Source organism: Rousettus aegyptiacus, unplaced genomic scaffold, assembly GCF_014176215.1.
Source record: "Rousettus aegyptiacus isolate mRouAeg1 unplaced genomic scaffold, mRouAeg1.p scaffold_m13_p_18, whole genome shotgun sequence".
In the NCBI taxonomy this organism is placed as follows: domain Eukaryota; kingdom Metazoa; phylum Chordata; class Mammalia; order Chiroptera; family Pteropodidae; genus Rousettus; species Rousettus aegyptiacus.
Genome location: NW_023416293.1, coordinates 17,112,469 through 17,128,613, shown reverse-complemented (window position 1 = coordinate 17,128,613; position 16,145 = coordinate 17,112,469). Strand labels below are relative to the sequence as shown.

At 61.9% G+C, this 16,145-nt stretch overlaps 1 protein-coding gene and 1 pseudogene across 1 annotated transcript in view; one reads left to right on the top strand and one right to left on the bottom strand.

The window, feature by feature from the left end:
• The window catches only part of SLC35F3 (solute carrier family 35 member F3), a 57,982-nt gene extending 42,860 nt beyond the window's left edge, over positions 1 to 15,122 (bottom strand). The window contains exons 1-2 of the mRNA XM_016163366.2: positions 15,047 to 15,122; positions 879 to 1,197 (exon numbers count right to left, since the gene is read on the bottom strand). Coding sequence (XP_016018852.2) covers positions 879 to 1,197; positions 15,047 to 15,122 — 395 coding nt within the window. The remainder of the gene's footprint in view (positions 1 to 878; positions 1,198 to 15,046) is intronic.
• On the top strand, positions 2,831 to 2,949 carry LOC118613458 (annotated as a pseudogene).
• Positions 15,123 to 16,145: the final 1,023 nt, after the last annotated feature.

The window sequence follows — 16,145 nt, the reverse complement described above, 5'->3', positions numbered from 1 at the left end:
CGCGTTTAGGGAGCAGCCTGCATGGGGGGCGGGGGCAGGGGCAGAACGGTCCGCCTGTTTCCCGAGAGTCCCCATCAAGGGCACGGACGCCCAGGCTCTCCCTCCGTTAGGGGTGGGAGCACAACGGCCAGCGTAAAGGGCGACTACGCATAAACTGACCCTGCGGAGGGTGGCTCACCTGCTCCGCACGGACCTGCCCTCCTCCGCCTCCAGGGGGCCACCGCTCCCCGCCTCCAGGGCAAGCCCACGCCCATCGGAGCTTCCGGACCCAGTCGCTTGGGTCCGCGTTGGGCTGCCATTCAGGGGAGGCGCGGTAAGTGCCTTTGGCACCAGTTCTGGCTAAGTCACCCCCGAGGCTGCCCCAGGCCCAGGTCCAGTTCTGCTTCCAGAATCAGGCTCGGGCACGCCTGGCCTCTTTTTGCGAGGCAGGCATGCCAGCGGGCTCCACGTGAGGACAAATCGGCGAGGCGCAGACAGCGCCCTGACGCTGAGACATTCGGGCCGAGCGGCACACGGCCACGGGGAGGTGGGGGCGGGGCTGGGGTCGGGAGGGGGAGGGGAATGAACAGTCGGTCTTGGGCTTGGCAGAGGCCACCCCAAAATAGGTGGCTCCACTGACTCCCGAGGGCACCCCAGCCCCAGGGTAAGGGAGCTAGAGAGCCCCCCTTCCACCTTCTGTGGGGGCCGCACAGGCCATTCGGGACGATGGCGCCGCCTGTCCCATACAGACAGCTCCCAGGCCGGGGGCTGCGGGCAGAGGCGCGGGCGCCCCCCCACCCAGGGTGGCGGCAGAATTCGGGTCCCGGCCCCAGGGACACAGCAGGCCCCCTGGGCCTGTCCCCGAGCCCGCACCGGGCGCATCCGCGCGGGTCGCCTACCTGTAGCGCTGCTTCAGCGACTGCCTCTCGGCCGCCTTGCAGACGTGGCCGGCGTAGTACAGCGGGAAGAAGACGCAGTTCCAGCTGGTGGCGAACCACGTGAGCGTGAAGGGCGCGTCGAAGGTCCGGAAGGTCAGCCTGGCGAGCTGCGTGGCGCCGGCCCAGGACGCGCACACGCACAGCGCCACCGCCAGGCCCCAGCTCAGCTTGCGCAGCCGCGGCCCGGAGCAGCGGCAGCCGCCCCTGGCCGCGCGCGCGGCCTCCGCCCCCGCCGCCGCGCTCTCTGCGGGGCCCGGCCCGTCCCGGGGGCGCTCCTCCCCTGCGGAGAGAAGGGCGCAGGTTAGCGGGCTGCGCCTGGGCGCCCCGGGATGCAGGGGCGAGGGGCTCCCGAAACAGCCTTAAGTAGGAGCCGCTTCCGCTGGTTTCCCATCCTCCGGAAGCCTGACCCCTAGCGTGGCCCCCGGGCTGGCAGCATCAACACCCCACACGCAGGTGTTGGGAATGCGCCATCTCAGGCCCCACCCAGAACCCCTGAACCCGAATCCGCATTTCTCAGGCCACGCGTGCGCACGCCAGCCTGTGGCAGACACTTCTGCAGAACACACGGGGGGCAGAGTCCCACTGGAGCCTGTGCTAGGGGCTGGGGATGCCGCCTCAGGGGCCACACGCCTCGACCTCTAAAACCCCCTGGGACATGGACAGAAGCCCCGCCTCGCCTGTCACATAAAGGCAGAGATGCCAGGTTCTCATCTTACTTTGCTTGCATGGCCAACATCATCTTTATCCTCGTATCTATTTGTTCTGTCCTTCTGTCCTCCCCCCTGACCTCCCCCCACCTGAAGCATTACTTAAAACCACAGCCCGGGGCAGCTGGGGCTGCCAAAGGCCTCGCCAGGGGAGCTGGAAGCCAGGCTGCAGCCGGAGGCCGGCCTGGTTCCCACAGACGGGGAGAAGGTGAAACAGGGCGCTACTTTCCACTGTCTGGTTTTCATTCATGGTTATGTGGTGTCAGTCAGCCGGAAATCTAAACAGAGCAACTTGCGCAGGGTGCAAATTTCAGGGAGACAGTGTACCTGCCTTTTACACGGCCAGCCTGGCACTCAGCTGCATGGGGGCAGACGCGGCCAGCAGGCCACCTCCACGACAGGGTACAGGAGATGAAGGCACAATACCTTGGGGTCAAACGTACTCTACATATTTTGTTTAAACTTAATACTTTAGCAGCCTTAAACCAAGTTTTGCATGTCATACTTCCTGACACATAATTCTTCTATGAGGCAAAATCCTGATTCAAGGCAGCCCACCACACAGGGGCCAGCTGACTTCACCGTTAACCGCCAGCCCTGGCTGCATCTGCTTTAGCTGCAGGCAATCACAAGCCTCATGTGGCTAAAGGAGAGATAATGTCCCTTACTGGTCCAAATCCTGCTCGACACCATCCATATCGTGCTTCATTTTGTGCTTTATTAATATTTAATCTCTCTCTTCCTGTTATTTTTCACGTGCGTGTGGATCCAGCCCTTGGAAAAGCAAACATTAAACCGCCTTCCGGGCTTCCCACACGCCTGCTTCTGTCCTGGCCGCAGGGCAGGGCGAGGCGGGCAGAGCCGCATGCTTCTGCGTCCCGCCCTCCTCCCCAGCCACCCTGGCTTGCTCACTGAGTCCCCACAGCTGAGGACAAAACCGGTTTCAGACTGAAGCGCACACATTTCAGTTTATCCACTGACCACCTGGCATTTGGGGTCAGCCTCTGTGACCTTTCATTATGAGGTCATTTTCAGGTTGTGCTGAGGGTTAGGGAGATTTCTCAACTATCGGCGTCAAAAACTGTCAAAAACTCACACTGAAAAGATAATTATGGAGATAGGAAGCTGAATAGATTCAGGCTTGCGACACATTTTTTCCATTTAGTTTTTCAGTATTGAAAATAAAGTTTTAAAATGGAAAGAATTGTCTACGGCCATGCCACCCTGAACAAGCCCAATCCCGTCTGATCTCAGAAGCTAAGCAGGGTCAGGCCTGGTTACTACTTGGATGGGAGACCCCTTAGGAAGACCGGATGCCATAGGCATAAAAAAAAGAAAAAAAAAAATTGTAAACTGATAAGGTCCTTGCAATCTGTGAGTTCAACCAAGAGTTGCCTTGCCTAAAAAATGAAAGAATTAAGTGATAACTGATGCTATGCAGCTGTTAACAAGAAAAAAGAAAATCACCAAATCACGTAACATTGTCTTAAGTGGCTCTATAAGTCTGGATTAAAGAAATCATTCTCTAACTCTGTAACTCTCTGGATCATTTAACCAAGGGACTGTTAATACACAAGCAAAATAGAGACAATCAGAACTAAAATCCATACTGTTATTGAAAAACAGACAGAAGAATATTTCCCATGATCAGAAAAGGTTGGAAAATGCAAGGTAGACCATAGGCAGGTTCCTATTGGAAATTCAGGGCTAATGGGTATTGCGAATCATCACAGAGCAGCTAAAGAACGGCTACTTTCTGTGTTATTTTAATGTAGCACACCTGTGGCAGGACTGGCGTCCCCTGGAGCACACTTCGGGAAACACTGGAACAGACCCATGAAGACTCATACACACCCAAACCTAATTCACCGCAAACTTTCTATTTCACTGTACTGACAATCTTCAAATAATAATCACTTACCAATTTCATTACTTCACTCATTCCTACTACTTCTGTTAAAGTGGGTCTGCCTCACCCAAACTAAATTAAATTCTTTGCAAATACTTTACAAAAGCACAGAATCGAATAAATGAAAAGCAGTCTCTACTAATCTTAGCACCCAGATAGTTAGCTCTGTTGACATTCTGCATTTTCTCCAGGCTTTTGTGTCTCTGCACCCCCCCGGCCCCAACACAGACAGCGAAATCAGATCACTGTGTTCACCGAACATTCATTTAACCTAGTGCCAAACAGCGAGGCCTTCGTAAGTCCCACGGGGCCACGGGCAGTGCGATGGAACCTAGGAGCGTTTCAATCGCCTAGAATATCACCATGGAGCATGTGCCCTGTGCCAAGAGCTTGGGCGGTCGATAAATAAATATAAAACATGATTCCTGTTCTTCAGAAACTTATAGTGTATCTGAGAGTCAAAAATGGACCTGTGAAAGAACTGCAGAACAATTATGGGCAAAATGGAGAGATTCTGACTGATGACGGAAATTCCGAGGACAGTGCAACCCGCGTGGGCTGCGGAGAAGTCGGAGAAGGCCAAAGCTTGGTCTCGGCCTGGAAGGACGGATGTGCTGGGTGGCAGGGAGAGCGGGTTCAGGTCAAGGAGACACGTGGCCTGCTCAGGGGCAGCAAGGAAGATGGTGCGATCTGAAATGTGCTGTCCCCTGGCCCCACTGCGGTGGCCAGTCTTGCTCTGGTCAGACACTGAGCAGGTCAGATGTTCAGCCAGGTTGGCCGAAGGGGCCGGAGCAAATGCAGATGTTAACCCTGCTTTATCGAGGAAGTGCACGCCATTGTGCACACCAAATTGGAAAAATTAAAGAACACACGCAGAGTGACATAATAAATTTGGTTAGCAGAGCAATTTGTCCTCGACTGTCTCAAATGCCAGCAACGCACCCGCATCATGCGCTGTTCCCACGGTCATTTGCAACGAACTGTCCAATGTGTGCTCAGACGCAGAAGGAACGACGAGGGGGCCGCGTCCCTCTGCGAAAGCCTCCCGAACCTCCAAGGGCAGGAAACGCTGATCTTCCCGCCCCTTCTAAATGGTGCCTCACGTGACTCCATTACGGAAGCCTCCGAGGAGTGGATGCTGAAGGAGCCTCGCACTGCTTCCTGGCCCCGCCCCTTCGACCATTACTGCTCGACTAGAAACACTGTCGCCCCCACTGCCCAACACCCCTCCCCACTCACGACCCCTCTGTCCACGACCGCGTACCTTCCGTTCTAACCCCGCACTTCGGCCAGCGGCTCCGGGGGCGCTGAACGCGAGGCCGAGTCGGCCGCCGGCGGTGCCGACGGGCGCCGTGACTGTCCCGTCGAGCGTCTCCCTTTGAGTGTGTCGCCTCTAGATGCTGTTTATGCCACTCAACTCACTCAGGAGCGCTAGGCGACAGGCGGGTCCGTCCCTGTTCTGCTGCCTGAGTTGCTTCCACTGGGCATTTTGGAGAAAGGCATGTGGGCGTGTGCGCACGTGTGTGGAGCTCGCTCTCGACGCAGCGCGGAGCCCATGGCATGGCGTGATGCAGCCACACCTGTGATGAACTTCCATCCCGAGCTGCCTCCGAGGCAGGGAACTCACCAAAGCCACACGTCAGTTGTACCACCTGCAAAATCATGCCCGGTGCCTGCCTCCGGCCAGGCGCTTACGAGGCTTTCACACTGGCTGGCCAGGCCGCAGCAGCACCTGGGGACCGTCTGCTCAGGAGAAGGAAACTCCAAGTCACAGTGGGTGAGCCGGAGGTCGGGTTTCACAGCCCGCTCATCCTGGGGCCAAGGCAAGTCCTTCGTCTCCTGAGGCGTCCACTGCTTCCCCCCCAAAAAATGATGTATTGGATGTTTCTTATGTTTATGTGCTGAGAAGGCAAGAAAATTGGAAAGTCATTTACTCTCAACTTAAAGTTCCCATAAAATGGCCCTTCTGAACTCCGGAGAGAAGGCAAATGTTTCTTCTTTGAGGCCGCCTGAGAATAAGTGGACCCTCGCTGCCTCTACGAAAAAGCGTCTGGGAAGTCTGCACTTAGCGTCAGGGGGGCGGGCCCTGGGCTGGGATCACGGAGCAGCCGCGGGCTGGCCGCGCCCCGCCGCCCGGGGGCACAGGCGGCAACACCGCCCGGGGCCCGGGGGCGCCTCCCAGTGACGCCCCGTCCGTCAGATCCGTACAGTTACTTCTCACAGCTTTTTCGAGGCACGATTTTCATGACCGTAAAATTCACTTGTTAAGGAGCACGATCCATCATTTTCAGTCAATTTACAGAAACACAAAGCTAGCGCCGCCGTCCCGGCCCTGGATCCTCCGAGCACTCCAACGCAGTCTTGCGCCGACCCGCGACCGCTCCCCGTCCCCGCCCGGCCCCAGGCGGCCGCGGCGCTGCGGCGCCCACGCGCGCCCGCTCCGGGCGAGTCACAGCACAGCAGGCCGCTGCGTCTGACGTCTGTGCCTCGTGGCGACGCCTCGGGGGCCACCCGCGTGGCGGCACGCGCCGGTCTCGCGCTCCGGTGGCCGCAGAGGCTCCGCGGGGGGGCGGGGCGGGCGGGGCCCCGCGCGGCGCCTGCGCAGTCGTCGTCCTCGTCCGGGGCGCGCGCGCCGCTTCCGGGTTCGGCTCCTGTGACTAACGCTGCCGCGAACCGGCGCACGCGAGTCTCCGCGCGGCTGGCGGGTTCCCTTTCTCTGCGGTGCACTCGTTAAGCTTGTGGGTCGCTCCTCTGACAAGCACTTACTGGCACCTACTGGGGGGCCCGAGGCAGACACAGCCCCCTGCGCAGAGCCTGCTCAGGCCGGGCGGCCGTGCCAGCAGGGCCCACACCTCCGAGGGCGCGGTGCCCCCCGCCCGGCCCGGCCGGGCGCCGCGAGAGCTGCTCGGGAACCGCAGCCCGCTCCGTCTTCTCCGGGACCGCCCGGGGCGGACGCCGGATGGGTGGCCTCCCAGCCGCTGATCGCCGATCACTGGTGCGGACCCCAGCTCAGGCCTGGCCGCCCAGCTTCATGGCTGTAAAACGAGGAGCTTGGAAGAAAGCCTTTGTTTACCGCCGTTTGCAAGAGTTACTCATCTCCCAAAAACGCAGTTTGGGTTTTGTTGTCTCTTCTACTCATTGAATACCTGCTCGGGGAACTTATGGTGCACTTTTTCTTAAGCGGCGGTTTGGAGGAAACGGGAGAAGCCACATGGCGACCCCCGTTTCACGTAGCCTGGCCTGCTATGTCCACCTGCAGGCACCAGGCCATCTGTTCAGAAAACACTCCCACCATGCACACACGGCCAGGTCCCCGGTCACGGCCCTGACTAGCACCAGAGGCGCGGAATCCACAGACAATTAACACTAGACACTGACCCTGTACAGGGTAGAAAGAGGGCACAGGACATAGACGAGTGACGGTTAGAGACCCAGTGTGTCATGCTCTCTGCCAGGAGGTTTTATGTATCTATTTTCATTTGTCATCAGGCTGGGGGACAGTATCACTGTACTTGTTCCTCAGACCAGACAGCCGAGGCTCTGAGAGGTACTCTCCCAACATCACAGGTTGCTGAGTGACACCTCCAAGCATCCATCTGACTCCAAAGAGGCAACGAGAATGGAGTGTCCTTATGATCCCCATTGAAAGTGACCAGGGCCCTGGCGCCAAACGCCCCAGGCAGAGCCGCCCACAGTGCAGAGGGACTTCAGGTTCCCAGAGCGTAGGCTCGCTCTTAAATCTGGAAGAGCCCGGTGTGCAGGAGAGTCTGGCGGGGACTGCCACCTGCAATGGGCATTGTCACGGGCCGGATGGTTCTGTCCCCACCCCCACATTCCTGTGTTGAAGTCCTAACTGAGGTCACAGGCTTGGTGGCCTTATGGGAAGGGACCACAAAAAGCTCCCTTGCTCGCTCACGTGGAGAATCCCAACCTGAAACCAAACTTGCTGGCACTTGATCTTGGACTCCCAGCCTCTGGGTCTGTGGGAAAATAAATGACTGTTTAAGCCTCCCAGTGCGTGGTAGTTTGTCATGGCAGCCGAGCGACTGACCCAAGGGTGTGACAGTGGAGAGTGCCGGCCTTGTGAAGGTGGGGGGCAGAGCCCAGAGCCTTCAGCAGCACGTGGTGGCAGCTGTGACGACGGGGAACTTATTCTGATAGCCTCTTGGGAGAAGGAGCAGCTGCCCTGGGTCCCTGGTAGAGGCACCAGAGACGTCTCAGTCTCTGGCCTCGCCTGCAAAGTGGCTCCCGGAGGCGGCGTGAGGAGCTGGGACCTGACGGGTCGGCTGCAGCGTTTTCTGTAAAAACCGACGTCATTTCCCTGCTGCGGGGGTGAGCAGAGGCTGATGTTTTGGGGGCGGGGTGCGGGCAGCTTCTCCACAGCACCCCCGCCCCCAGGCTGGGCTGACTCTGACCCAGCTGCTCCCCACCCCGCAAATCAGGACACTGCCTCTGTGCGAGCGGCTCCCCCATCTCCTTGGAGGTCCCCGGACAACGCCCCAAAGTCCGTCCACCGCTCCCTCACGCAGCAGGTTTATGACCCAGGGCGCACACAGCCGCAGGCACCAGGACTTGTGAGGACGCTGGGGGCGGAATGCACGGGGAGCGGGCGCTGATTCTGCTCGGCCTCGGCTCCGGCTCCGGCACGAGCTGCAGGGCTGGTTTCAACCCCGCGCCTGCGAGTCCCGGGCTGTGCAGCCTCCCGGAGCCCCCCGCGTGCCAGACCGGCGCGTCCCCCATGCATGCGGCAGGCGCTCGCCCTTCAGAGATGGGGTGATGTCCCCCCACACAGACAAGCACACCCCTGCGCTTTTCTGGGATTTCCACTGTCTGATGGCCCCTTCTGCTTTTCGAGAGTTCAGGTCTGCTGGCGTGGACAGCGGGTGACAGTTTCCCAAGTGACGACTGTGTCCGGCCAGTCCCTCGGGGCCATCGTCTTGGGGGGTGGGGGAGGAGAGCGGGCGCCTTCTGCCCGGAGCGGGCAGGAGAACAGCGCAACACTAACTGGCGGCTGGGCTGCTGCGCGCTTCATCTTGAGGCACGAAGCCCTGCTTTCTGGAACATTCCTCCAGGGCGCAGCAGGGTTTGCACCCGTGAGGCAGGAATGAACTTGCCCACGCAAGGCCCGAGCGTGCTCTGCCTTACGGTGTCGAACTGTCCTAGGCGTCGGCCTTCTGCGCCCGCCAGCGGTCATGTGACTCAGCGGATCCCGAGCAGTGACACTTCTCGGTGAAAGCACCCGGGCAGCCCCAGGCAGAGCTGGGAAGGGGCAGGGCTTCAGTCTGAGGTCTGTGCGCACGCCCGTCACCTGCGGGTCATCCCGGGAGTCCGGCGTTTCCTGCTGCTAAAGAGTCAGGGAGTGACATGCACTCGGGTACCTAACGCCGCCCCCGCCGGTATGCGCCTCTGCCCAGACACATGCAGGACGCGCTGCTCACACAGGCACATGCGTGACACACGTGCTCACGGACACATGCTCAGACACGCGTGCTCACTCACACACAGACACACGCGCGCTCAGGTGAAGACGCACACGGGCCACGTTTCTCATTTGTCCCGGCGTCACCCCCAGGGGCCCTGCGCTCCGTGTCGCTCGTGAAGGGTTTTCATCAGACACACCGGCCTCTGTCGGCGAGCGAGCTGCCCGGCAGGCTCGTCACGTTTCTGCCGGCGGCGCTGCTGCGAGGCCTCCCTACCCCCCTTCCTTTCAGGAGAGAAGGCCGGGCCCCCCTCACCCCGGGAGGTGGCACTGGGGAGCAGGGAGGGAGGGAGTGCCCTGACCCTCGCCCTGTGCTCTTCCCCACTCACGCTTCCCAAGTCACACGACTCTTAACATCTTAACCCGCGGCGATGACTCGCTGCCAGAAAGGCTGTGAGGAATGGCATCCCCGCTGGGCTCGCCCTCAGCCCTGCCGGCCCTCCACCCGGCCCTCCACCCCACCCGGCACTCGGGACAGCCCCACGGCCCGCCTCACGGGGAAGCTCAGGGGCCGCGGCGCAGCCGCCACACTTCCGAGTCCTTGCCCGCCGGCTCCCTTTCGAGGCGGCCCGCCCCGCCTCCCAGGCCCTGGCTGCCCTTCGCCCCTCTCTGGGGCCGTCTCCCCCCACCCCCCACTTACAGAAACACCAGCTCTTGAAAAACCTCTCCCCGCCTCCTGACCCGAGGACAGGACAGCCCTGCCACCGCCGTCACTGTCCGACACCGGAATGGCAAGTCCCTCCTCCCTGCCCACACCCTCGCCCCTAAATCCGGCCCGCAGACCGGCGCCGTCAGCCGCGTGGTCAGCCGTGTGGGCCACGCTGCACGCCGCCTGCGGCTCCCGCCTCGCCTACGATGGGGGGGCACGGTCATACCTCTCCCTGCCGTCCCCCCCTCCCCCGGGTGCGCGGCCCACTCATCCCCACGGGGCCACCTCTCTGTCACCTGACTTGTCACCTGGCCTGTCACCCCGCCTGCACGCCTCCTTCGCCCGCCTCCTGGCTGCGCGCCTGCACGCGGAGGGGCTGCCGCGGCCTCAGACGCGACGCGACTGGCTCGGCTTCCCCGCGTCTCCCTGCCCTGCGAGCCCTCCTGCCGCTGCCGCCACTGCCGATGGCGTCTCCGTTCCCGCCTCCTGCAGAGCTCTGCCGGCTCCCTTTCCAGTCCCCCGACCTGCACCCTGCCACCATGACCTGTCGTTCCTCCGCTGCCCTGTCCTTGTCTTCACCCCGGGGGGTGCAGTGGTTAGGGCGTGGGCACCCCGCCTAGCAGTCGCCGCACGGAGGGGACTGGCTAAGCGCCCTGTACCTGTGTTCTCACCTGCACGGCAGGCAGAGCGCTAGCACTGCCTGCACAGGGGTGTCTGAGCCGGGCCGCTGCGGTCACCGCCAGGCACGGCTCCCTGGCTCTGGACACGCTCCTGCCGTGTTTTTCAAACCTTTTTCACTGCTGCCTTCATTGTGCACACCACGCACACATGCACACACACACGCGCCGATAAAATAAAAATGTCACGGTCACCTCGATTCTTATTAAGTGTGATACACTTGTGCACTTTCGATGCTATCCTGATTTCTTGAAGTATTAACTGTGACCGTGGAGTCGGACCCCGTGCCCCGTCTCGACACCACGGCCACGTGAGTCGCGCTCAGGCGACGTCGCTCTCTCTCCCACGGCCCCCCCTTCTGCCTGTGTCACCCCGCTCTCCTGCGGCTGCAGCATTCGCCTGTGGTCAGCCTTGACCTCGGCCCCTTCCTCCCCGACACTTCTTTAGAGAACCTGCGCCCCACCCAGTAGACCACCTGCAGGTCGCCGCCGGTGCCACCCTTCCAGGTCTGCACCTGTGCCCGAGGAATTGCCTGTGCCGGGAACACCGCGTCCTTACCGCCCGCCTATGACAGCAGAGGGCGGGGGGCACCTTTCGACACGGCGCCCTGATCACGCTCCCAGGAAGATCAGTGCCAATGGATGTGGTGTCGTCACCCGGAGTCTGGTGACGAGAAGGATCTGAGGCCACATCCAGCCTCAGCAGGAAAGAGTGTTCTGCTAGATTATGTCATTTGGCAAAGCAGGAGGTAATGGTGACGAGAGCCGCACGGTGGCCATCTGTGTCCCAGGCATGGTGAGTGCACCCCTGCTGAACGAGCCCACTTGCTCCATGTTCTCATAGAATTTTAAACAATGACCTCTCAGTGTGTAACCATCACTCCGCGCACCTGTGACGTTTCACGCGTGTTTGGGAGCTCAGTTCGTGGGGACTCCGTTTGCCTCCTCTCCGCGTCCCCGGTCACACCTGCTCACGCTCTTGCACATGCCGCCTTGCACCACCGAGGTTTCAGGCCCAGGGCAGGCCAACCCGGAAGCGTTTCTGGGCGGGGCCCCTGCCAGGATGCTTGCCAGGACACCTGTCAGCTGAGGCTGGCAGGGCCGGTCCACGCACAGTAAGTGAGCATCCCAGGAGACCTATGTCACCCCACTAATGGAAACGAAGCAGCCAGGCCCACGCTGGGGGCAGCCGAGACGGGCTGACTGCCCTGGAGCAGAGGCACTGAGAATGTCACCAACAGCAGGGGGCCCTGTGAGCCCCAGGGGTGGTCCGGGCCTCCGAGGCACACCGTGGCAGGAGCTTTAGGGAGCAAGCGTGTCCTGCGCACGTTAAGTGCCAGGAGCTGATGTGACTCCCCACTACTCAAATGCAGGGGTGCAAAGGTTTTGCAACGTTTTGGAGCCGGGCGGAGGCAGGTACAAAGCCTGGCACACCTGCTTTCTATCTGTATGGCTTCTCTGAGCCTCAGTTTCCCCGTCTGTAAGTTGGGGCGATGTACCCATCTTTCCTTTGGGAGGGATAAACATAACGTAGCGATCCCCCCAGGCAGAGTGCCTGCAACATGGTGGTCTCGTGAGCAAAGCGGTTATGCTCACTGCCGAGAGGGACACACTGTCACCCTCAATCCCACGTGAGAGAACCAGTTCCCAGAGCGTGCGCGTCGTCGGCCAGCGACCCGGCTCGGCATGAGGGGCCCCCGCACCCCGCCCACCCGACCACAGCCCCCACTCCTGCCCCACGAAGCTGTTGGCCTCCCGGGGGCTCATCACACCGTTCTCCACGGCTAGTTCGACGGAGCGTAACTTTACAGAAAGTGAATGAGCCGCTGTGCACACAGGAGATCCCGTTAATGCCACTCCACGAGGGACGTGCTCCTGGTCAGCACTCGGTGTCTGCGCCCGAAGGGAAGCCAGAGGATGAGGAAACAGGACTCGCTGTCATCGACCTGGCGCGAAACCACTGTTCAAGCCGCAAGCCTGGCAGAGGCCCAGCTCTGCCTCCTCCTCCCGCCTCCCAGCCGGGCCGGTGCGCCCACCCTCGTCTGGGCCTCTCGGGTTTATTCACGTCAGCTGCAGTACCTCCAGCTCAGAAGGCCTCCTCCTCCGGAAGGCCTCCTGGGATTACGCAGTCGCCGGTGTCCGTGCAACACTTTGTTCTTAGCTCTGACCCGGCACTGCCTACCCGGTGCTGGGTCACTCGTCTACCCATGTCACCTTCCAACTAGACGGAAACTTCCTCCAGAGAGAGGTTCATGCTGTCCGTTCTCGTGTTTCTGGGGCCTCGCTGAACGAAGGACCCAGGGTAGGGTCGGACGAAGTGTCTGACGGGTAGACGCAGTCCTCCTGCCCGTCTTCCCTTGCATTTTCCATTTTGGTTTTACACACGGCGTCTTCTTGCCCACCTTGGAAGACACACCCCACGAGCTGACAGACATTCCTTGCTGGCTGCCATCCACACAGAAACAGCCACAGTACGGGACCACGGTGCCCTGCGCGTCCGAGGCAGAACAGCATGATTCAACGCTTCCAAAACAAGCACACAAGATGCAAGTGGTTTAAAAATACAGACCGAAAGCCAAACTGAACACAAACAACAAGGAGAAAAGGAGTCGGGGAGCGCTCCGTGGCAGCCCAGGCGTGCCGGGGGCGGGCTGCGTCAGGCCCCGCCGCGCGGCCTGCGCTCACGGGCGCGCAGGGGCCCTCACGGTGAGGGGCGGGAGCTCCCCAGTGCCACGGAGCTCTGCAGATGCTTCTCGACTGTGCTGCTACACACGCATGCTTTGAGAGCAGCAAGGTCTGCTGAGGTGTGAGACGGTCTGTGACTGGAGGCCTGCCAGACGATTGTTAAGTGCCTACTGGGTGCCAGGCGCATGCTAGGTACGGGACCTATCCCACCTCATTGCGCTCCCCAAAGTCTGCTGAGGTAGGGTGTAAATTCCGCTTTGCAGTCTAAGAAACAGAGTTGCAGAGTTTATGATTTATACAAGTCAAGCTGTTTAGGAAGAGAGAACAGTCTTGTTTCTCGATCTGTCCCATTCGCAGTTTAGTATACTTTCCATCACCCAGACATTTATGTGCAAAAGTCTGTTAAAAAGCCCGGCCCCTGGTCTGCGAAGAATGCCAGTGTGAACAGGAGGCTCAGAGCTCACCTGGCAGTAGCCCGAAGGGAAGGGGGAAGGGATCCCCGTTTTCTACCCTCAGGGCAAACCCTGGGCCTGGCAGGCTGGAGAGGGGTACCTGTGCCTGGCATGTCACTCAGTGCCTCCTGCTGCCACCTGAGGTCACAGCGCCCAGGCTGGATGGCCTCCCTACCCTGGCCCTGTGCGTGCGGCGTGAGCCTGCTCACCACAAGTGGCTGGCTTCTGCCGGACAGAGACACCTGCGGCTGGGGAGCAGAGCCAACCTGGCTACCTAAGCGGTGGGGGCGGGGGGACGACTTCCCGCGAGGACCCCGTGAATGAGATCTCCCAGCTTCCCCAAGGGAGGCGCACAGCCACCCCCTCCCCTCCCCAGTGCACGGGTGGATCTGGGCGAAGGCCCCCGAGAAGGCATGGAGGGGTAGCACCTACCCTGAATTCAGGTGTAGAAGACTGATAGCAAGTCTTTCCTAAGACCGAGATGGGGCAGAAGAGGCGGCAGTACAAGAGAAAAAAATGACAAGAAACAGGTAAGTGGTCGCGAGTTAGTGTCATTCTGGAGGGCATGGTTTGGGGTCAGCTGGCTGCAGGTCCCGGACAGCGACTCACGCTCCGGGCCTCGCGGCCCTCTGTGAGATGGGGACGTGGTGCGAGGACAGCCACAGGCCTCTGTGGACACGGAGCGCACGACTGCCCACCACCTGCGGCCGGCCCTCACTGTGGCTCACGGGGGACACGGTGCTCGGAGCTGAACACAGAGGACCCCGCTCCGGGCTGCAGTCCTGGGGCCGCCCCACGCCCACCGCTCGAACTGGTCTGTTAGTTTGGAGTGAGAGTCTGGCACTGGGGTATCTGCTTCCTCTCCCCGGTCCCGAACTGTCCCTCTCTTGCCCTCACCTGGCCAACCTGGCCGCCTCTGCCTCTCCACCTTCCCAGAGGAGAAGTTCAGGACTGAGATGGGTCCCTTTGCGCCCCCTCCCCCGCATCCGAAAGCCAGGTCTCCTCCACTCCGCGGCATGACAGCTGTGTCTGAGGGGACCGGGGAGCCCCTCCCTCCTTCCCCTGGTCTCTGCCTCCCAGCCCTGAGCAGGGGCGCACCGCGTCTCCCGCGCGGGGTCCCACGGCTCTTCTCTCGCCTGCTCGGCTCGCCGGTGCCCCCGCCAGGCGCGTGGCTGGTGGGCCGGGGAGGCTCAGCGCGCGGGGGACGTCTCCGCGGCGCCTCTCCCGCCTCCACCAGGCCGAGCGACACCTCCGGGTAGCCTGGGTGGGGGGCTCCGAACCAGGGGACACAAGCGCGTGCGTGGGGGGCACCGGGGAGCGGAGGGGTGACCCCCTCCCACCCACAGGGCAGATGTGCCGGGGCCGCGCAGGAGGGAGCCGCGGCGGCCGCAGCACCCTGCGCAGTCCCCCGGGGCCCCAGCAGCCCGGGGCGCCCGGCAGCTGCCAGGTGCCTCCCCCGCAGGCGGCTGCACTGCAGGGAGCCCCCGGGGCGCTGGCAGCCCCCTGGGCCGGGCGGGGTGATCGGGCGACCCCGCGAGGGCGCAGGTCCCCGCCCCCACGCCAGGCGTTACCTTCCACTTTGGTGAGGGTCAGGACCGGACTGTTGCAGGCGCTGAGCGGGGCCACCCGGGCCGAGTGCTTCTTCATGGTGAGCCGTCCGCCTGCGGGAGCCGCGGTCGCCTACATCCTGCAGCCGGCCGAGCGCGCGGGGTGCCGGCGGCCTCCTCCGAGCTGGAGCGCGGGGCTCGCCGCGCAGGCCCTGGCCCGGCTGCCGGCCGCGCTCACTGCGGCGGCCCCGCGGAGCGCATCGTCCCGGCCCGCAGCTGCTCCGCGAGCGCGCAGCCTCCCGCCCCAGGCTGCTGCGAACTCCGACGTCACGGCCAAGTGCGCTCCCCACGCCCACCCCGGCTCACCTGCTCCGCCCCCGCCCGGACGCCCGGCCCGCAGCCGGGCCCGCCCCCCTCCCCCCGCGGAGACCGGTCCTGGCCGCAGCCTCCGGGGTGGCAGGGCGGCCACCGGCTCCGGGATCTGCGCGCTGGAGCGGCCCCGAGAACTTGGCCGCCGTGCCCCCCAAGTTTAGAAAGGCAGGTGTGAGTTGGGGCGGAGACTCCACTCCTCTCCGCGTCCTGAACTGCCAATTTACAGGAAGAGTCAGGAAAAGGCCCAGCTCCCCACGCCTGCATCGACTTCTCTGAAACGGTCCAGGGGCCCCTTATTTAGTGTGGCTGCGTGGACGGCTCTTTCTGGGGAAGAAGATGCAAAGTCCGCAGAAGCAAAGCAGGAAGACAAAGGCCTAGGGGGTTTCTGCCCCCAGGGTGGTGCCAAGAGGTCCCACCCCCTCCCTAGCTTGCTGCCGCAGCCGCAGCAGGACTGGCCTTTGCCTCCGCAGGTCCAGGCTTGCCACTCACTCTCGCACCCGCCGCTCACACGCACCCGCCGCTCACACTCAGACCCGCCGTAAGCTGCCGGCCACCTGGTCACAAAGCAACGACACTCCTACTGCATCACACACTGGACGATCCCTGAGTGACCACGGAGTCCCCAGGGTCATGTGTCCCCAATGACAGACCACCATTAACAGCACCCTGCCATTGTTCCTGCATGCAGGATGCACAGGGCTCGGTGGCCCCAGAACCCCGAAGCCCATGGCACCTCGCTCACACACACTGG